At 35.6% G+C, this 22,531-nt stretch overlaps 1 protein-coding gene across 1 annotated transcript in view; it reads right to left on the reverse strand.

Annotated features, from left to right (window-relative positions):
* Positions 1-22,531, reverse strand: part of LOC125278727 (connector enhancer of kinase suppressor of ras 3-like) — a 74,813-nt gene that overhangs the window by 14,133 nt on the left and 38,149 nt on the right. The window contains exons 9-18 of the mRNA XM_048208074.1: positions 21,250-21,396; positions 19,679-19,806; positions 18,056-18,243; positions 15,852-15,938; positions 12,844-13,133; positions 9,597-9,755; positions 9,319-9,399; positions 6,406-6,442; positions 5,948-6,117; positions 2,817-2,890 (exon numbers count right to left, since the gene is read on the reverse strand). Of these exons, the coding sequence (XP_048064031.1) occupies positions 2,817-2,890; positions 5,948-6,117; positions 6,406-6,442; positions 9,319-9,399; positions 9,597-9,755; positions 12,844-13,133; positions 15,852-15,938; positions 18,056-18,243; positions 19,679-19,806; positions 21,250-21,396 (1,361 nt within the window). The remainder of the gene's footprint in view (positions 1-2,816; positions 2,891-5,947; positions 6,118-6,405; positions 6,443-9,318; positions 9,400-9,596; positions 9,756-12,843; positions 13,134-15,851; positions 15,939-18,055; positions 18,244-19,678; positions 19,807-21,249; positions 21,397-22,531) is intronic.

Raw genomic sequence — 22,531 nt, forward strand, 5'->3', positions numbered from 1 at the left:
CCTTTAATAACGTTGTAGCGAGATCTAGTGGGAAGCATTTTAATTCGGTGAAGTATTCTCTGTTATAAACTACAGGTAACAGATCAAACAGCGCTGAGGTGGAAACCAGGAGAAATATTTTGACCATGAATGCACAAGTTATATAAAGGCTCTCCAGTGAATAGTGCTAACTGAGGAGCACTTATTGGCTTATTAGCCACTCCCTATTATATGGGGAAAAGTAGGAAAAGTCACAAAGTCTCATGAAAAACAAAAACTTTTCTTCAAATTGTGACTCAATTACATGGAAAGCAAGTAAAGAGCACTCATTTTATAATCAGTGAAGCTGTTGGTCAATAAAGTACTGGTACATTTATTAAGAGTAGAATATTTAAATTTTTCTCCTATAAAGGCTGCTATGGCCTTTTTCTCCTATAAAAGTCCTAGCTGCTATGCCGTTGCTAGGGTGTTGCTGTTTCTAAGGCGTTTCTTAATGTGTGATCACATTTACCATTGTTTGGCAGGTTTACAGGCAAAATCTAGTCATTTCAATAGGAACGTACGCAATTTGTCATTTTGTGTGAGGGTAAAAGCTTTCATAATGCAGATTTAACAACGGGGACAAGTTGGTGACATGGATTCATAATTATGTTGACCAAGAAAAAAACTGCATGGTTTTAAAGTGACTTCTGTTTGAGCAGTGCTTCATACTAACATATATACACCGATCAGGCATAACATTATGACCACCTTCCTAATATTGTGTTGGTCTCCATTTTGCTGCCAAAACAGGCCTGACCCATCGAGGCATGGACTCCACTAGACCCCTGACGGTGTGCTGTGGTATCTGGCACCAATATGTTAACAGGAGATCCTTTAAGTCCTGTAAGTTGCGAGGTGGGGCCTCCTGTTTTGAACTTGGATCTGTTTTGAACTTGTTTGTTCAGCACATCCCACAAATGCTCAATTGGATTGAGATCTGGGGAATTTGGAGGCCAAGTCAACACCTCAAACTCGTTGTTGTGCTCCTCAAACCATTCCTGAACCACGTTTGCTTTGTGGCAGGGCACATTATCCTGCTGAAAGAGGCCACAGCCACCAGGGAATACCGTTTCCATGAAAGGGTGTTCAAGTTCTGCAACAATGTTTAGGTAGGTGGTATGTGTCAAAGTAACATCCACATGGATGGCAGGACCCAAGGTTTCCCAGCAGAACATTGCCCAAAGCATCACACTGCCTCCGCCGGCTTGCCTTCTACCCATAGTGCATCCTGGTGCTATGTGTTCCCCAGGTAAGTGACAGACACACACCCAGACATCCACGTGATGTAAAAGAAAACCTGATTGATTAGACCAGGTCACCTTCTTCCATTGCTCTGTGGTCCAGTTCTGATGCTCACATGCCCACTGTTGGCGCTTTCGGCGGTGGTGGACAGGGGTCAGCATGGGCACCCTGACAGGTCTACAGCTATGCAGCCCCATACACAACAAACTGTGATGCACTGTGTATTCTGACATCTTTCTATCAGAACCAGCATTAACTTCTTGAGCAATTTGAGCTACAGTAGCTCATCTGTTGGAACAGACCGCATGGGCCAGCCTTCGCTCCCCATGTGCATCAAAGAGCCTTGGCTGCCTATGACCCTGTTGCCGGTTTTGGAGATGCTCTGACCCTCTTGATGCTCATGTCTAGCCATCACAATTTGGCCCTTGTTAAACTTGCTCAAATCTTTACGTTTGCCCATTTTTCCTGCTTCTAACACATCAGCTTTAAGGATGAAATGTTCACTTGCTGCTTAATATATCCCACCCCCTAACAGGTTCCATGATGAAGAGAAAATCAGTGTTATTCACTTCACCTGTCAGTGGTCATAATGTTATGCCTGATCTAAGTTTATATATATATATATATATATAAAACACCTATATATACTTACTTAGGCACTGCTTAGATGTTATGGTGTTGCTATGCAGTTGTTTCATGGTTTCATAGATCATTGCTAGGGTGATTTGGCTGGTTGTGGGTGCCAAGAAGTTCATATGAAGTTGTTTGGGTCTTGCAAGTGGATTCTAGGGCGTTGCTATGCAATAGCTATGATATGCTAAGTAGTTGCCAGGGTGATTTTATGCTGTTACTAGAGTGGTTGGAGTGGTTGCTATGCATTTCCTATGTTCTCTGGGTGGCTGCTGGTGTTCTGGCTGGTTTCTAGGACAAAGCTACATGGTTTGATTGACCATAGCGAGTATGTTCTGGGTGGTTGGTAGGATGTTGCTAGGATGTTCTGGGAGGTTGCAAAGATCTTCTGTTTGGATACCAAGGAGTGTCTAGGAAGCTGATTGGGTGTTCCTAAGGTGGTCTGATTGTTTAAAAATGTGTTGTTAATGTTGCTACGGTATTCTGGGTGGTTCTTAAGGCGTCACTAGGGGGTTCCTATGGCATTGCTATATTGTTGGTTGCTTGCTTGCCCAGGGGAAAAGAGCTCACTATCACTTTATGATATTCTGGTCACTTTCTGGCAAAATTTCTGTTCATTTTATCATCCCCAAGTGAAAAACAAATAATAAAAGAAGTAATGTTTTGGGGTATAATTCATTTGCATGAGGCGAGTTTCGCACCAGAGTAATACTCATGGTTAGGGATTTGACCAAGTATTATATGTTGCCAAGTATGAGCAATATTTGTAGCCATGCATGGTATAGCAAACAGCACTAACTAAACAGGCTGTAATTTCAGAAAGACAGATACAACGCAGTGACACGACACAAATAGGCATGTGGTCAATTTTTTTTAAACCACAAGCAGTCAAAAACCTCTCTAAATATGGAAGACAAACTCACAACTTCTTCTTGAATTCGGTAGCCTGTTCTACGGTGAAGTCTCTCATGTTGATGTAGCCTTCGGCCTTCTCTGCCTGAAAGGAAATGGAGAAAAATGGTCTCTAGAAAAGCCCTGTTGCACGAAGCTGGTTTCAGTGGCTACCCAACTACCCAAGTTTAAGTTTAATTTGAGCAAACTCTGGTTTTCAGGCGTTAAAACAAAAATAAGTGTATGATAAAGATATAGTTCTAAACATCTTTCTAAATATAAAAGGATAGCAGAGTCCACACCACAACTATAACGAGAAACGTGTTCTTTGGAATCACTTTCAGAACGACTTTCATAGATTAAGCATTTTAAACTGTCAGACGACAAACCTGCAGTGCGCACTTAGAATAAACAAAGTTACAGTATTGTTCGCTGGTGTGGATGCCATTATGGTATCGTTATGGTTATCTTTATAGTTATCGTGGTGTGAACGGGCCTTAAGAGTGTCGCTCAAGCTACTGGGTCTTATGGGTGGGACGAGATCTCGTGCCACGAGATTTTTTTGACGAGGTGAAAAGCCGTCTCATGATATTGCCATGATGGAGCATGAGGATGAAATTAGTATAGAACATGCCACCGCTACGTTTACATTGTATTTAAATTTACATTTTGCTTTTCATAGAAATAACCATTTAATTTGTTGCATTTAATTAAGAGGATTCCATGCACAAGAGCCTAAGTCTGGCAAATATCTTATCTTGTAGAATGCGTGCTCTCTATCGTCCCTATTCACAGAGTGCGCGCAATCATGAAAACAAAAGTAAACCGCGCACATTCAAACGTGATTTCAATATTCCACATTTTGAAAGTGACTCCATGATGCAAATATCTCCCAATAAGAAAGCTTTCTTAGGCTGGACTGTGTAGTTATAAACATCTCTTAGCTCTTTATCATGCTTGAAGAAGAACTTGGTCTCTATTTGCACTTGAACATTGAGAGAGTACTTTGATTATGGTTGCAATTATTGTTCGCACTTAAAAAGACTAAGATAAAACTGTTTTGTGTTTTACAATTTGTGGAAAGGAGTTCAGTTAGGAGGTCAAAAGTTGTAGAAGCTTGGCAAAACATTACAGAACCTGAGTATTGTTGTCTTTTACTGCATATGATAATTCATATTTGGAAAGTAGAAATGACATGCATTCCAAGATGATTAGTTTACGCATTTCAAATGCAACTGCAGACTATTTTTCTAGTCATGCATTTCATCATTGAGGAGTTCTTAAAAAAAAAAAAAAAAATCTCATCTCGTCATGAACTCAATCTCGTGTCTCGTCTCGTGAGCTGTCTCGTCACATCCCTACTGGGTCTGGCATTTACTTTTTGGCTTTTTACAGTGATTAGCAACTTTCTCTGTTCATGGGCATCTAAAATAAATGCAGTCTTTTGATGATGTCAAAGACTGTTGAATGACTATCAATTTTTATATGATTTTAGAATGGATTCTTGTTCCTTTTAGACTGAATGACCTCTAAAAAAACTGCATATTTGGGACAACAAAAAAAAAAAAAAAAATAATAATAATACAAACCAATACTTACTTGAAAATGCCAAGAAAACAAACATTTGTAACTTTGATTTTTACCATTACATCTTGAAATAAACATACATACATAAAATACAATAAAATACAAAGTCCGGACCTTTACTGTGATTGACAATTTTACAGTTTGGAACATTGTTTCATTTTTACAGATGAAAACACTTGTTTTTTGCTGCTAATAATTTGTGTTTATTTCATATAAATATGGTAATATATCATTTATATTATATCCTTCATGCATTACACAGTTAAATTGACAATTAATATTCAGCTTTTAAATAAAATAAATATAAATAAGGCTTCTAAAAATGACAGCTTAAGCGTTTTGTTTGAACTCTTTGTAAACCTACATAAAATTATTTCTAAAAAAATTCAGTTGTTTCATTCATTTGTGTGTATATCCACAAACTTTCATGGCAGCAGCCATGGTTGTTCTTGTCTGGTAAGTTTGTTTAAAGGGTTAGTTCACCCAAAAATGAAATTTCTGTCATTAATTACTCACCCTCATGTCGTTCCACACCCGTAAGACCTTTGTTCATCTTCGGAACACAAATAAGATATTTTTGATGAAATCCGTATCTGATCCACACATAGGCAACAACGTCATTGCACCTTTTGACATCCAGAAAGGTAGTTGAAAACATAGCTAAAATAGTCAACGTGACTGCATTGGTTCAACCTTAATTTTATGAAGCGACGAGAATATTGTGTGAAATTTGCGCACAAAAACAAAACAAAAATAATGACTTTATTCAGCAATTTGAACTGTTGTCATACATAGTGAACTCAGTATTGGCCGAAGCTGAACACGTGAGCAGCACGACGCATGCATGTGATGCTGACACAGGATCCGGCCAATAATAAGCCGGCATTCGGAAGCCTGCACTGAGTTCACTACATATGACAACGGTTCAAATTGTTGAATAAAGTCATTATTTTTGTTTTGTTTTTACGCATAAAAAGTATTCTCATTGCTTCATAACATTAAGGTTGAACCACTGCAGTCACGTTGACTATTTTAACCATGTTTTTAACTACCTTTCTGGACGTCAAAAGGTGCAATGACATTGCTGCCTATGTGTGGATCAGATACCCTCGGATTTCATCAAAAATATCTTAATTTGTGTTCCGAAGATGAACAAAGGTCTTACAGGTGTGGAACGACATGAGGGTGAGTACTTCACAGAAAATTCATTTTTGGGTGAACTAACCCTTTAAATTCTTCATAATTTTAAGAGAAGTGAATTGCACAGACACTTAATGAGAAATGAAGCAAGCTGCTCATGTGATTGGCTGTTCACCGAAAACATTACGTCACACTTTCAAGCGCACACGCACTGGAGCAAATCATTAAACTCTGATTCAAACCCAGTTGACAGAGAACATTTATCGCTGAACCTGTTTGGTTTTGTCAACACTAACGGAAAGTTTGTTCAACCAGCTTTGTGCAACAAGCTCATTTCCAACAAGAGATAATAAATGATCTTTCAACACATAAACACACTGGTTCACATTTTCCGTAGAGAGGCCACACATTATCAAGGGAAAACCACACAACTTACCATGTCGGATGTGTACCAGTAGAGTGAACATTTCTTGAGCACAAACCAAAACTTTTTCCACCTCCAGCCCAAGAGCCCTTTGCTTTCCTTCCTTTTGTACAAAAAGCCCTGACAGTCACCCTGGCCCAGGTCTTTCACCGAGACCCTTCTGCGGCTCATCACACCATCTCCTAACGCAAACAACAAACAAACACATGCAAATAAGGTAACAACAGTGTCGTTCTCACTGGGTTCAGCGCTAAACGGTCTTTGAAGCATCAATAGCAAAGATAATAGCGTCTCGTCTGCATGATGCAGTCAACAGGGTCATGATTGCATTAACACACAATCCAAATTTATCTCTTTGTACAAGGTGTACTGGCAACAACAGGAACATTTTACTCCTTCAGCAAGTTTAAAACATCTATAACTTATCTTGACAATAAAAATCGTCTGTTACAACACTTTTTCCTGCTTACCTTGAGACTTCTCAGCAGCAAAGTCTTGAAGAGGGTACTAAAAGCGCGAGGAGAGAGAAGAGAGAAACGCTGTAAATTAAGCAGTGAACTCAGCCATCAGCGCCCACAGCTCAGAGAGACAGCGCTAATAACACCCTTCACTTCCCTGTACCACCACACAAATGCCAGTAAGAGAGTTCAAGTACACGCACACACTAATACTGATATCCTCTCGCTCTCTCTCTCTCTCTCTTTCAAAACACACTCACATATTATGCTATTTAGCTATGTACAGTGAATGGAGACTTACCACAAGCCTCCTGAAGATCGTTTTGAAACTACGGTAACTGGATAGTTGATATGACGTGCAAAGCAGTGTGACATGCTATGCGTAATTTTTTTCTAATTATTGTTTAGTTATTATACATTCATATTTTATGAGTTCATATTCATTGAGAGGTTACATGGAATATTCAGACTTTTAAAAATTCATGTCACGCCGCAGGACTATTTAAGTGAACTGCAGAAAAAACGATTAAACATTTTTTTTTAAAAAAAATAAAACTTGACATTGTGATCAGTATCGCTGCCTAAAATACACTTTCCCAATTCCCACATACATTTCCTCAAATCTTGTTTTTGTGTTCATATTTAAAGTTTCAATTTCATTTTTAAATAAAATGTCATAACTGGATCTTCCCCAACTGATGCATAAGAACCAAGTCTCTGCCCTATTTTTTCTTAATTTTTTCGATAATCCATTTCACTTGGATGTACATCACAACACAGAAGAAAAGATCTGTTGCTACTTCTGTTTCATTGTGACTTGAAGGGGCAGTTTAAATGGGACTGTTTTCAACCGGAAAACTTTTCATGAGTTTTGGCCGTTCATTTACACGGCAATGGCGTTTTGGGGGCCTGAAAAGGCAAAAAAAGTGGAAATTTTTGAAAACGATATTTCGTCTCTATGTAAACTGCAAAAATGGTGAAAACGGTGATGTCATGCACAATGCGTATAATGTGTTCAGTCTATCCACCTTATTTTTCAACGCAGAAGTGTCAATGTGCGAGATTTCCAATTTATTAGGGAAATAACGAGAAGAATATCAAAGTGCAGTAAACTGTAAAACTATTTGCGCTACAAACCAGCTTGTTTATAATTAAGACAATACATTAAAATAATATGGTAAAAAACTAACAGTTTGCAATATCAAGTAGGGCTGCAACAATTAATCGCGATTAATCGTTTGCAAAATAAAAGTCTGTGTTTACGTAATATATATGTGTGTGTTCTGTGTATAATAATTATGTATATATAAATACACACACATACAGGTATAAAGTTTAGAAATATATGCATGTATTTTATATATATATATATATATATATATATATATATATATATATATATATATATATATATATATATATATATTTATTTTATATTACATATAAACATAAATATTTTATATAAATATAACATTTTTCTTAAATATATACATGAATGTGTGTGTATTTATATATACATAATTATTATACACAGAACACACACATATATATTACGTAAACACAGACTTTTATTTTGCAAATGATTAATCGCGATTAATCGTTGCAGCCCTAATATCAAGCAGCATAAAGAGCTGCTTTTGTACAACTAAAAATAACTAAGCAAATGACACCGGAAGCCAGACACATTAACCCTGGTTTCACAGACAAGGCTTAGGTCTATCTCAGACTAAAATGCATGCTTGCATGCACACCAGTAATGATTAAAAAGTAGCATAAAAGCTACTTAAACATCCTAATTGAACTAAGGCCTAATCCTGGCTTAATCTAAGCCCCGTCTCTAAAACTAGGCCTAAATTTACAAAGGGCCACGCCCGGTCTTACTGAAAAATAAGGTAGATGGGTGCGTAGGGTTTCTTTACAAAGTGACATCGCCAACTACTGGCCTGGCATGAATAATACAGCATTTTTTTATTTTTTATTTTTGTGGATCTGTGTGAACGGGGATCGCTTTCACAACGTTGTCGTATGTACGCGGAAAACACAAAAGGAAAATCTTTTCCATTTTTAGTACATTGTTTTCATGTAAACGTTCCCTAAGATTAGCAGCTGATAATGATTCGGACTTGTTTTTCACCTAGTTTCTAAAATCTACACCTTAACACCGATTTACAAGGCACGTTTTTTGTTTTAAAAACTTTTTTGTACATTTTGTGTAAATATTTATTTAAATTCAGAAATATTGAGACATATTTGCTATAATTAAATTGTATGCTTTCAGTCATGATGCTGTCTAGACAAGAGGCCTAGATAATCTAAACATAAAAAACAACAACATTAATTAGTATAGTTATGAATTATTTTTCACTTTGTGGAATTTTCTAAAAGAAGGTAGTCAAATTTAGCTAACAGATAAGCAATAATCACACCTAAAGATATTCTGCGGAGTATTGTGTGAAATAATCTTCAGCAGTGCTTAGGAAAAGATGACAGCTCAATGTGTTGTTAACAGGAACAGTTCATGATGCAAAAATTAGAATGAAAATATGATAAAATCAGCTCTGAAAACACAACATCTGCAAAACTTACAACTATTATTACATTAAAGTTTAACCATTTTGTGGCAGCTGTCCAATTATTTAAAATGTTTTCTTGCAGTGTTTATGGATTTATAGCTTAAACATTATTTACAGCTACATTTGTATTTGGTGTTGATTTGATATTCTAATTAAGACAGTGAGATTTCACTCGATTGTTTTAGAAGTATTTGACACAAATGCTGTGTGTATATGGTTAGAAAACAAATATGCCATCAGAAAGGTAAAATATGAATAACATGCCACTATTCCAGGAGTAAAATAGTTGCACAAAAGATTTCTGATAGTAGTCAAAGCATTTGTTGATCCCAAAACAACAGTGAACACTTACTGACTCTGTCCGTCCGTTCATCCTGTGATTCTCCTCTGCTGCCTTCAGAGAGGAGACCAGTATATATATGTCCTCTACCAACTGAACAAATAAAAACAAGTCATTTTCAAAGTCTTTTATATTTTAATTAATAATACTAAAGTAAGTTTTATGTTTGTTTTGAAGCATCTTTGACTGACAAACAAACGCTACACTATTATAATACTGTGGTCAATGGATATGGTTGGTTACACTCTTTCATTGTGTTATTAGTATTTTTTTTCATTTCTTTTACTTACCTGTAGCCAGCATGTGAAAATCTGCAGGTATTTTATCCCTCTGAAAATCACTCTTGCAGACATCCCGGATCCTGTACAAGCTGGAATGTTTGTGAACGCTGAATTTGACTTGCCTGAGCCTCTAATAACGCCTTTCATTTGCATAATTGATTTAATCAGTCACGTCTCTTCGTCACATCTTTTGTATTTAACTTTTAGGCATTATAATCACATCTTTTTCTGTCATTATATTCAAGAGTCAACTGGTGGTTTGTTTAAAAGAAGCACTTGGTAAAGCTGCTTGTGTGTTGTTGTTGTCTGATAAAATTCCCTGCGCTTCAGGAACCGACCACAGCGGGGCACTATTGCATGATTGCACAGATGATGATCATAGAGAATTTTTTTAACGCCTTTTCAACATTTTTTTCAACGCTTTGGGATAATATCTCATTTACTTTTTATTTAGGTAATACGGTGTTGTATTGTATGCGACACAGGGAGAAAGTATAGTAAATAAGAATTATGTGCCATGTTCAACAGTATTTTGGTCATCTGTATATGAAGAATTTTTGGTACCTGGAGATTTTTTTCTGAAGAACAGAGCTCAGTTTATCTGCTCAGAACAAACAAGGGACTCATGAAAAACCATCACAATACAAACAAAGAGTCTTAGATCATCCTGGTAACCACACACAGTATTGAGAATCAGTGGTTCACATACTTGTGAATGGGGTTATTTTAATTTTTTTTTTTTTTTTTTTTTGTCTTGTGGATTATATGTAAACATCTTTTATGTAAAATATCTTACTCAGGACAGTACTAAATAAAAAATAACATGCATTTTGTATTATCTCCCTTATTTTGTTAAAATTATTAACATTTTCTGCAAGTGGTTCACATGCTTTTTCTTGCAACTGTATCTTTCAAATGAATTCACAGATTCTATCCAGTTGACACAATGTGTAACTTTTGTAATATGCAAGATGAAACTTATTGTACATTTATTTTGCTAGCCTATTACACAAAAGTGCAGTTTGCCTATATTTAATTGATTTTGTGTACTCTCAATTTTCTTTATTTTTGAAAAATGTATTGTTTGGTTTTGTTAACACAGATACAAATTCTGAAAAATAAATGTAATCTCCTGGATAAGTATGCTATCATGTGCAAATTCTCCAACCATAAGCCACATTTCAAGGCATTTCTCAATGAGTTGTTGCAACAATATTTTGAAACGGTCTCTTTAAAAAAAAAAAAAAAAAAAAAAAAAAAAAGGGGGGGGGGGGTGGAGAGGGGGGCTAAGATATGTTTGAAAAAAAATATTAAATGACTTGTTTTAAATGTGGCCATTTTTTTATTTATATTTTACGTAGAAAATGTTGGATTTAAACCATCTTTGTTTAAACTATTTGAATGCGACTCAACAGTTGATTGGCTTTCTGAGTCGTCGAGCGCCCCCTGGAGGAAAAGCATAGGCTAATTAGGAAATATTAGCTGACCGCACACAAGAATCTATGGTATGAGAGGATTTCCATTTATAGCATTCTTTATTAATAGAGTTTGACAACATGAACGAGTATCAAGTAGTATCCTATCTTGCTCAAAACTATGACTTGCTCTAGTGTTACAGTAGCCTGTGGTTTTAAGACTCGAGTGTTTTTGTTTATAACAGTTTGCTAGCATCTGATACTGTTGAAATGATTTAAGCATGAATAACGTTCGCAACAGAAGACCATTTATATCATCCAAGACTGTCAGTAATTTGCACACTGAAATGCAAGTTAGTAAAGTAAAAAGGATGTCAGACTTTATTACTGTGCTACTGTAGCACATTTGAAGTCTTTTGAAAGCAGGCACTTCACGCTATGAAATGGCTAAAGCTACTCAGCAGGGTTCTCTGCAATTCAGAGTTGAATTCACATTGCCAATTCCTGAATTTGAATTGAAGGTAGCAAACGGGATGCAGACAGCCTATGTAATTTGAATATGAATTTAAGAAAGTCAAATCAAAATGGAATGAACAGAATAAATTGTATGTTATAAAAAAAATAGAATTGCCTGCAACACACACAGTACCATTCAAAAGTTTGTGGTCGGTAAGATTTTTTAATGTTTGTATAAGAAGTCTCTTCAAATAAATGATAATCATGGCTGCATTTATTTGATCAAAAATAAAAACAGGAATATTGTGAAATATTACAATTTTAAGTAACTGTTTTCTTTTTAAAATGTCATTCCTGTGACACAAAAATGAATTATCAGCAGCCTTACTCCAGTGTTCAGTGTCACATGATCATTCAGAAATCATTTTAATATGTTGATTTTGTAACATATTATCAGTGAATAACAATAAAATTGTTAAAATAAACAGAGATACATTTTTTCCAGGATTTCTTTGATCTTTTGTAACAACGTAAATGTCTTTCCTTTCACTTTTGATCAATTTATTGCATCCTTGCACAATAAAAGTATTAATTTCCTTCAAAAAAATTCTTACCGACCTCAATATAGTGGTGCTGTATGACAAAATGAAAAACTTTTGACTGTTAATTTGAAAGTGCAGAGTGAGAAATATGTCTAATTAGTTGAGAATATTGTTTATTCTACTTATCAGGCATGATTAGTCAAATTGTCTTGGACCATTGAAATTATTACTTTGCATTTCAGTAAATTCAACTTCCTGTCATTTCAATTCAAAGTCCATTCCAACTTCCTGTAGGGCGTGAATTGAAAAGGTCAATTTTAAATTCTGAAAATTTCCCAAACATGAATCATACATTTGGTATTTCACAAGAACTTTCTTGCCTTATTAACATGTCAATGTGCACATTTATTAATAAGGGACACTTATTTAAAAAAAAAAAATAAAAAAAAAAAAAACTTTTTTTCTTGCACATTTCTCTATATATCAGATAGGAAATAGCTTTAACTTACATAAGGCATATATGTTTAAAAAAGAGAAGCTATTTAGCAAGTGGAAAATAAGTTGGACCAGTATCTATAATATACAATTTATGCACAAATTAAATAACTTATAACACAGTTCCAAGTGAAAATCCTTTTAAAAACCTGATTTATCAGAGGAATAGAGTTTTCAGTAGTCTTTACTGCTGATGAAACCTTGAATAAAGTAACAGGCGTTACACCGAAAATGTCTTTAATACTGGCCGAACTGAATTTCCACAGATCCTGGTCTCAGATCCTGTGGAACATTCCAGATTTTAAGTGATAATACTGCACACGGATGGCAGACAACCAGCGGCATTCAGTGCGTGAGCAGCTTGAGTCGGGCGATCCAGCTGCTGAGCAGTGAGGGTTCTGAGGGTGGTCTCTTGGAAGATTTTGTTGCAGGCTTCCGTGCCACTGCTTCCTGGTAGGGTATGGTGGCGCTGTCGTGTAGGTCTGCATTGATGAAACACTGGCTGCCGCGGATGTGGTCGACCCCTCGGACGAGTTGCCGTTCGCCTGTGGGCCGGTAGGGCAGTGGGTAACAGGGCGACTCTTCTGAGATGGTGGGGATCTGTTCGTTACTCAGATACCTGTGCAAAACCTCCTCACCTGAGGAAAGACAAGACACATCATCTAAGGATGGAAATACTTAATGAGAAATATTTTATCATATTTGGGGAAGCTTTGGGAAGTATCGTCAGCTTTGGGGAAAGTTACTTTTAAAAGTAATCTGTTACAATTTTGCATTAGTTACATTACTTTTGTACTGTGTTACGTTACTTTTGCGTTACTTTTTATATAGTTTTCATATATATTACACCTTCATTTTCTTTTAAAAACTAATTTACAATATTACTATATTCTGACCACTTATATGAATATTTCCTGAGCCCTAGAGCTATGTATGCCATAAAAAGGATCTTTTAACATTACAGGTTATTACCTACTGTGCAACTGTCCTTTTCTTGAAAGCTGAAAGTAATGTGTTGTTACTTTTGTACTTTTTGTCTTTTACCACACATACATGAGTGCGCATGTCTGACTATGTTATGAAGAAGAGAGATCATTTTATTTCAGTAGTTTAATAAATGTTTAAACAAATTAAATTGAAAAGTAATGTACATATTAATATGTAAATGTTTAAAGTAATGTTACTTTATTTATTGCATCAAAAAAGTAATCTGATTACATAATGCACAGTACTTGTAATTTTGTTTTCTTTATTTTTTTTCTAATAGTCTCGATCATTTTCAGCACTGTCATTTCCAGCATATCTAAAATGACGTATTATGTTCAACAGGATTTTTTTTTGATGGAAATGTTGAAAATGACATTTCACAATTTAACAAAAATATTCTACTCACATATAATTATATTGCTCATTCCTTGTCCACACTGTTGTCTTCTTGATAAACAAGTGTGCTAAAACAAAACTTAAACTATTGTTGCCAAAAACTTCAGTGTGTTGGAAATGGCACCACAAATGTGAGACAGTCACAATTTTGGAAAAAATAACTTACATTATTTTCACACAATAAATATTGAAAGTGTTATTATCACTCTTTGTTTACATTATCATACAGTATAAAAAATATATATATTTGAAACATTGAAAAAAATTATGTATAGTAGTTTCCAATTCAATTTTATGGTCATTTTCATTAGAAATTTGTTATTTTTAATGAAAACTCTTGGGACATAAAAGTGCCCAAAGCAGAAGTTTATTAGTAGGGCTGGGTAAAAAATATCGATTTCTCGATTTTAATCGATTCTCATTTTTACGAACCGATATCGATTCTTAAATCCAAAGAATCGATTAGTCTAGTCTGTTTTCAATTGATGAATGAGCAGAATATGTAGCGCCTCCCATCCAATAAATCGCAATAATCTTTGTGCTTTGTTACTTTTGATATGAAGCAAAGTCTCAGATTTCAAATGACATCCATCTTATTATGAGATTCAAAAAAAAATAAATACCGTTTTGGCGCTGTTTAATGTGACGTGACAGATTGCTGCAGCGCCTCAGGTAAAGAGAAGCGGCAGCATGGAGCGCATGTGAACATCCTCTCCTCTGCTTTAATACCAGGTACAGCGCGAAATAAACACGACTAAACATCTGACGGTATGTTAAAATATACAGTACATCTTACCGAAATCCATATCATGTCTCGTGTAATAGCTCAATCAGTGTTTCAACCTCGGAAAGACGTCAATAAAACAGCTTGTAAACAAGGCCACGTGACGTCACATTTAACATTACCTCAGCTAGAAAAGTGAACTCTAGAAAGCAACATTCTGATAAATATAGTTATGCACCGTTACATATTCATTATAATTTTTAATGTTCCTCAATATTTAATGTATGTTTGAATAAATCAGTTATGACAGCTGCGATTTAAATGTTTATACAGTATTTCAAAAAAATGAATTGGAGTAGAAATATGATTATGCAATTCTAAACATTATTTATAATAAAAACATTGAGTGTAATTTAAGTGTTTGTATATAAATAAGTTAATTTAACCATATAGTAGTACTAACTGACTCCGATGTGTAGTTTACAGCATTATTTGAGAGACTTTTTTCCTCTAGAAAATTTGGCATGTACTGTAGCTGATATACTTCATCCAAAATAATCTATATCGAATCAAAATCATGTGAATAGTAATCGAATCGAATCGTGAAAATTGTGTCAATACCCAGCCCTATTAGTTAGGTCCATTAAATAATCAGAACTTATTCCTTTTGCACAAACTTTGGCACCAAAGTCTCCGAACAACATAATTGGATTTGGTAACATCGATTTCAGATTTAAGGTTTGGTCACATTTACTATTGTTTAGAGAATTTTTGCTGGCAAAATCCAGTCATTTCAATTGTAATTCACATGATATGAATTTTATAACAGGCTCAAGTTGGTCAGCAAAATCACTGCATTGACAAACAGTAACTTATGTCTGAGCTGTGTTTCATACATCACTACACTATTAACAATAGACATTGGTCTTTTTTGCTACCGACTAAGCAACAATGTAAAAGAAAATTCATGATGTCGCTTTAGTCCGCATTCTTCAGTACAACAGGAAAACAACTCTACATGTATTTCTAATCTGCAAAAACATTAAACATGTTTACTGATGTCTGACCCAAATGAACTATGGGTATACAAAGATTACCCTTTGAGCTACTTACAGAGACAAAAATGCAAAGTGTACAGTGTTATCTGACCTTTGTCTGCATGTAATTGGGCTTGTGAAATGTTTACACTGACAGCTGGAGATTAACTCGCTTCAGCTGTCGTTTACACATAGGCAGGTGTTTCGCTTACCTTTCCTTCCAAGGGCCCAGGGTCTGGAGGGAGAGTCCGACACGCCCAGGCAAGTGTCTACTGGCATGGACATGGGACGGGGCTTTCCTAAAGCATGTGCACAAAGAAAGAATCAGTCTAATTGAGTCCTTGCGGCATGCTGGCTAAGACATTTATTTAGTAACTTACAGTTTTTTTTATTTGTACTGTTTCAAAACATAAGATCGTTGTGATATGTAATGAGAACATTTGGTTTAATCACCGAAACACAACAGTATGTTCTTCTTTCAGTTTAGTACTTTTAACAATCAGTTCATTCAATAGCAACCAATGCAAGATACATGTTTCAAATCACCCTTGATGCTGAAATAATTAGTTATACAGGATACAGATGCCACTTTAGAAAATACACTTACATTACCTAAATTACATAATTGACATAAAATCCATAATGTTTGTAATAGTATCTATTCAGTGTGTTATCAAAGGGTGTAAAGTATGACACATGCAGTCATAATGTTGTGCTAGAACAGAGTTTGTTGCCAATACAGTAAATGTTCTTACTGTACCATATGACTGAATCTATACTGTAGTTGATCTTTACAGATGAAGGGTGAGTTACAGTAATGTGGCAGTCTCTACCATAGTAATCTGTTTACAGTATCACATGGCATACTATAATGTAAAACTGCATCTCTTGATCAATCTGAAGTTATACAGTCAATGACTGTTTCTTTTCCCTTACTCTGTCCTGCTGTGTTCACAAATTTAAAATCCCTCTAAATCAGTATCTGTATCTTTCTCTCTATCACTCTTTCTCACACACACACACACTCACACATGCTGGTTGTTTTAGATTTTCAAAAAAAGATCATTCTGTATGATTTATAAGCTTTTTTCCTCATGGGGAACCACAAAAAAAAAAAAATGTCCAAACAAGGTCCAAAATTACCATCCTTGTTGGGAAATTTGGTTCACAATGCAGTGTTTACCAGGACCACACACACTTTGAAAATTGTGGTCATCATCTAAGATAAATTGCTTATAATTCATTACATTTGGTTATCCATATCAGGAAATTGCAAATAAGTTCTATAGAAACTATGCCTATAGAATCTGTATCTGTATTTTTTTGGACCAAAAAAAAAAAAAAAAAGCCCAAACAAGGTCTAAAATTACTGGTATTATTATCCTTGTTGGGATATTTGGTTCACAACAGGACCACACACACACACTTTGAAAATTGTGGTTATCATCTAAGAAGATAATTGCTTATAATGTAAAAAATAATTCATTACATTTGGTTATCCATATCAGGAATAGGATGAAATTTCTCTATAGAATCAATATCTATAGAGATCTATAGGTGTACCAAATGATTCATTGATTAACCATTAAAATCAGCTGGATTAAATAATAGACAAATGTATTAAAATGAACAAAAAGTGATGCAAATGAAAAGTTTGATAGTAATTCAGAGTTACTGTGAATTAAACATTTATATAGATGAAACACTTATTTTGCATAGTGAAAAGGATACTTTGTGATTTTGTGTATTGTACTAACACAATTGAAAATATGCTGAAATGTTTGAAAAAAGTGCACTTTTGATGATATGTTGTGATATTAGTACTAAGGGTTTTGAAAATGTACCAATTGCTTGTGAAAATTGTGCCAAAGCAATAAAAAAAACTAATTTTCACTAAAAACTTGTGTCATTCAGACGGAATGAAAGTTATGATAACTTGCAGTTCGGTAAGTGAATCATGTTGATTCAGGAATTTCGTTCAGAAAATGATTTGTCAGACTGATTCTTATAACTCGAGTCTTTTGAACCTTTTATTAACAGAACTGGCTCATATAAGAGTCATTTATCCATGAATTGGACTAAACTGTCAGACTGAACTTGTGATTTTGTTAGTCTTTTAGAACCATGTGGCTCGTAAAATGAACTGGACTAAACTTTTCAGCCAATTACCAGCTCAATAGAAAGACATTTTCTCACCATACTATATGTGGTTTGTATCTGAGATATTAATTTGGTTTGCATCGGGTTCATAAAAATCAGATTTCTTCATTGTTTTTGCTGTTCAGGCTACATGCTACTAAATAAATTTGAGTTTGGATACACAAAAAATAATAAAATTGTATCAGTGTTATGTATCAGTGACAATACTTTGGTGATGTTACAAAAATAAAGTACTGTTGGCTGAACAGGCACTGACCTCTAGATGGAGTCCGCTGTCTCAGTCGTGCTTGTGGGATGACGACCTCAGCTGGACTTACGCTAGGTTTGCTGTTGTAGTCGCTGATATTTGAACGCCGTCTACTAGCTAAATCCAGAGATGAATTGGGCGACTCTGAACCTTTTGGTTTCATCTTCACACCTGCACGTTCACTCGTCTCTGCATCTCTACAGACATACACAGATATAGAAGCATTATAGGCAGAAAAAATTCTCTAAGATGGTGGATGAATTCTTATATGCCTATTAGTAAAAAGTTCATAATTACAAATAAAAATGACAGTTCTACCCAATATTGGAGTATAAAGGATTAGTTCACTTTAAAATGAAATGAAAATTAGCCCAAGCTTTATTCACCCTTAAGCCATCCTAGGTATATATGACTTTCTTCTTTCTGATGAACATAATAGCAGAAATATTAATAAATACCCTGACGCATCCGAGCTTTATAATGGCAGTGATAGGGATCAATGAGTATGAGCTGAAGAAAGTGCTTCCATCCACATTCCATTCATCATAAATATGTGCTCCGCACGGCTCCGGGGGTTAATAAAGGCCTTCTGAACTGAAGCGATTCAAATATGCGCCAATTCAGGCTGCGGCCCCTTTAAATTATTGTGCTCCCCGCCCCCGAGCTCGCGTTTGCCTTAAACAGCATAAACAAAGTTCACACAGCTAATATAACCCTCAAAATGGATCTTTACAAAGTGTTCGTCATGCAACATGTCTAGTCGCGTAAGTATGGTTTTTATTTGGATGTTTACATTTGATTCTGAATGAGTTTGATAGTGCTCCGTGCCTAAAGCTAACATTACACACTGTTGGAGAGATTTATAAAGATTGAAGTTGTGTTTATGAATTATACAGACTGCAAGTGTTTAAAAAATGAAAATAACGACAGTATTGTCTCCGTGAATACAGTAAGAAACGATGGTAACTTTAACCACATTTAACAGTACATTAGCAACATGTTAACGAAACATTTAGAAAGACAATTTACAAATATCACTAAAAATATCATGGATCATGTCAATTATTATTGCTCCATCTGCCATTTTTCGCTGTTGTCCTTGCTTGCTTACCTAGTCTGATGATTCAGCTGTGCACATCCAGACGTTAATACTGCCTGCCCTTGTGTAATGCCTTGAACATGAGCTGGTATATGCAAATATTGGGGGCGTACATATTAATGATCCCGACTGTTACGTAACAGTCGGTGTTATGTTGAGATTCGCCTCTTCTTCGAAGGTTTTTTAAACAAGTGAGATTTATATAAGAAGGAGGAAACAATGGAGTTTGAGACTCACTGTATGTCATTTCCATGTACTGAACACTTGTTATTCAACTATGCCAAGGTAAATTCAATTTTTAATTCTAGGGCACCTTTAAGGGTGAGTAAAGCTTGGGCTAATTTTCATTTCAAAGTGAACTAATCCTAGTGAACTAATAAACTAAAGGAGCATAATTTGTAGTGTTTATTGTGCCAGGAGGCAGCTGCCTATTCAGGAAGTAGAGTAAGGAAGTTCACTATGTTTTGAAACAGAGCCACAAAGTAATTGATTTAATATGATGGTGATACGTTATCAGAGAAATATATACTGACCGTGGGCTGTATGGCATGGAAGGAGGAGGAGGGATATAGAGATCTAAAATTGCAGGTTTCTCCGGCCGCTTGCTAGAGATTTGCACAGGATTTCTGGATGACTGGGCAGCAGGCACATAGGATGGGCTCTAAAACAAACAAAGTTATTAGTCCCTCATTCTGCCATGTTTAAGATATATTTCCATATGATAACTACGAAGAAAGCCTTGCTAAATTACATTTTACATAATCTTTTAAATGAGATTAACAGTTAAATCATTTGCACTCAATTTCAATCCATAGACCTTTGATCTCAACACCAAATTACTATAATAAGACACTTTGTAGTGAAGGTTTTCCCCCATCTCAAAGCCCTGCTTTGTTTAAGACATGCCTATTTTTGATGAATCTAGACTTTCTTAAAGCCTTTAAGTATTGACTTTGCCGGGGCAAGAATGAACTTAAGTCCACATCATTCCAAATGTACTGTTCTACTTTTGTAAAAAGAACCGATAATAGTCTTTATATGTAATAAGTTCCTGTATGGATTATCTGAATTGCATAAACAGATATTCAAAAGAACATATATTGGCAAGCAGGCCCTTCATTCATTGAAAGGTACATTATGTAAACTAGATTTTTACACTTCCTAAAATATTTTTAGTGTCCTTGTTAGCGTTCCTGCCTCCCATGCTGGAGACATCGGTTCGAATCCTGCTTTCATTGGTGCCATGACCCAGATTGGAGTGAGGTTTAGGGGGGTGAGTGTAATGGAGGCAAGCTAGTAAGAGCTGTGCATGTAAACCTCACTCCCCTGGCCTCAAGAGGTGCACTAGAGACTGACACTAGAGGCTGTGTCCCAGGTGTCCCGGTGACACCTGTTCAAATCCTGCTCGGAGTGGGGAGAGTAGAACCAGAAGGGTTTCGTTTGGTGCCGTGACCCAGATGGAAGTGAGGTTTAGGCTTTTTTCTTGAGCTGTATTCTATAGTCTGACCTTTAAAAGAATAGCGAGGAGTTTGGGAGAGTCCGTTTGGACTAATATTAGCTACAGTATTTCTAAAATCAATGACTATGTGACATTTGGACCGGGAGTTTAATCAGGTGGAAACACACATCCTGATGTGAAACCCTGCTGCTAGTCCAGCAATCTTAACTGTTAATCAGCATAAGTCAGCTGTGGAAGATGTGTGACATAAACATGCATTTTCAGAGGCAAGTTAATGTGTGTGTGGAGGGGAAGAAGTCTTTCATTGTTTTAGTTCTGCAACACCCATACAAACCCATCCACTCATGTTGAGACAATGAAAGTTCATGGAGTTTGTGCAAATGTGAAACACAGAGAAACACAGTGTAAAATACCTAACAAGCTATAACTATTTGCATACTACTAACTATAGACTTCAAAAGTTTGGTGTCTGTAAGATGTTTTATGTTTTTTTATGCTCATCAAGGCTGTATTTATTTGATCAAAAATACAGTAAAAACAGTAACATATCATTAAAATAACTGTTTTCCACTTGAATATCCATCCCAAATCTAAACAGACAAAAAGTTTCCTGCACATCTGATCTATAGAGAATGAGGGCAGTACCTGGACGACAGGGGGTCTCCAGCGCATGTTCTTCAGTGGTGCCGGTGTGAAGCCGCAGGTACCTGATGGCCTTTTCTTCACCGTCAGTGTCACATTCTGAGGATCTTCCCTGAGCTTTTCTACCAGATTCTTTAACTGCCAGCCCACCTGAGAAGTTACATCACAAAAAGATGAGAAGATGACTCTCACAAAACCTGTCAAAAACATGACAAGATCATATTGCACCTAGGGATGGGCGATATGGCCTAAAAAAATTATCACGATAATTTCAGGTATTTATTGCGATAACGATACCAATGACGATAATTATATATATATATATATATATATATATATATATATATATATATATATATATTACACCATAAACTTGATAGTCATTAGTCAGCAAGAAAAATAAGAAAACAAACCATTTAAAACAAAATGAACTGGATTAGAAACTGAATTATTTAAGTATAAGTATCATAACTTTATTATCATAAATATACCTAAACTGTGTGCTTGTAATCAAACGCATCATTTTATTCTGGAGACTGAACTCGCGCTCTGCTGCCACACTGGAGCGCGCTCACCACCTACTGGGCAGGGGCGGGAATTACATTTACAAGCTACATCAGCCTCAGTAATCTGACGGACGGCCTTCATATTTTTCATTGCTAAAAAACAAAAACAGTTAACGCAACCTCATATATATATATATATATATATATATATATATATATATATATATATATATATATATATATATATTTATTTATTTATTTATTTATTTATTTATTTATTTATTTATTTATTATATATAATGTCGCGCGATTGTCATGCCGACCGTAACAGCCCTAACTGTATCAAAAAGTAACAATCCCAACTATGTCTTCAGATAGTTTACAAAATATATCTGACGCAGCTCTCCGTGTACGCGCTTCGGATGAGTACACATAAATCTCCTCACAGTGCGCGCAAGTTCTCTTTTGCGTCTTACAGTTGAATGTTTAAAGTGGCAACTGGCAAGGTTTAAATGAGTTTAGTTTAAACAATAGCAACGTGAGATGTTCAGGTCTCACCTGCACTCGCGCGCTATCAAAACCCGGGTGATGATGGCGTGAATGACATACGGCTCATTCATTGAACATTTGTTTATAGTGATTACCGTAGTTTGCTCCACATCTGATTTTCTATAACCAAACCAGTTCCAAATTGTGAAGGGAACTCTTCGCTTAACAACAAGCTGCTCCTCAGCCTCACGTCTTTCGTCATGCTTGTTTTAACTCCACACATGAACAGT

The sequence above is a fragment of the Megalobrama amblycephala genome, linkage group LG11, assembly GCF_018812025.1.
Source record: "Megalobrama amblycephala isolate DHTTF-2021 linkage group LG11, ASM1881202v1, whole genome shotgun sequence".
Classification (NCBI taxonomy): Eukaryota; Metazoa; Chordata; class Actinopteri; order Cypriniformes; family Xenocyprididae; genus Megalobrama; species Megalobrama amblycephala.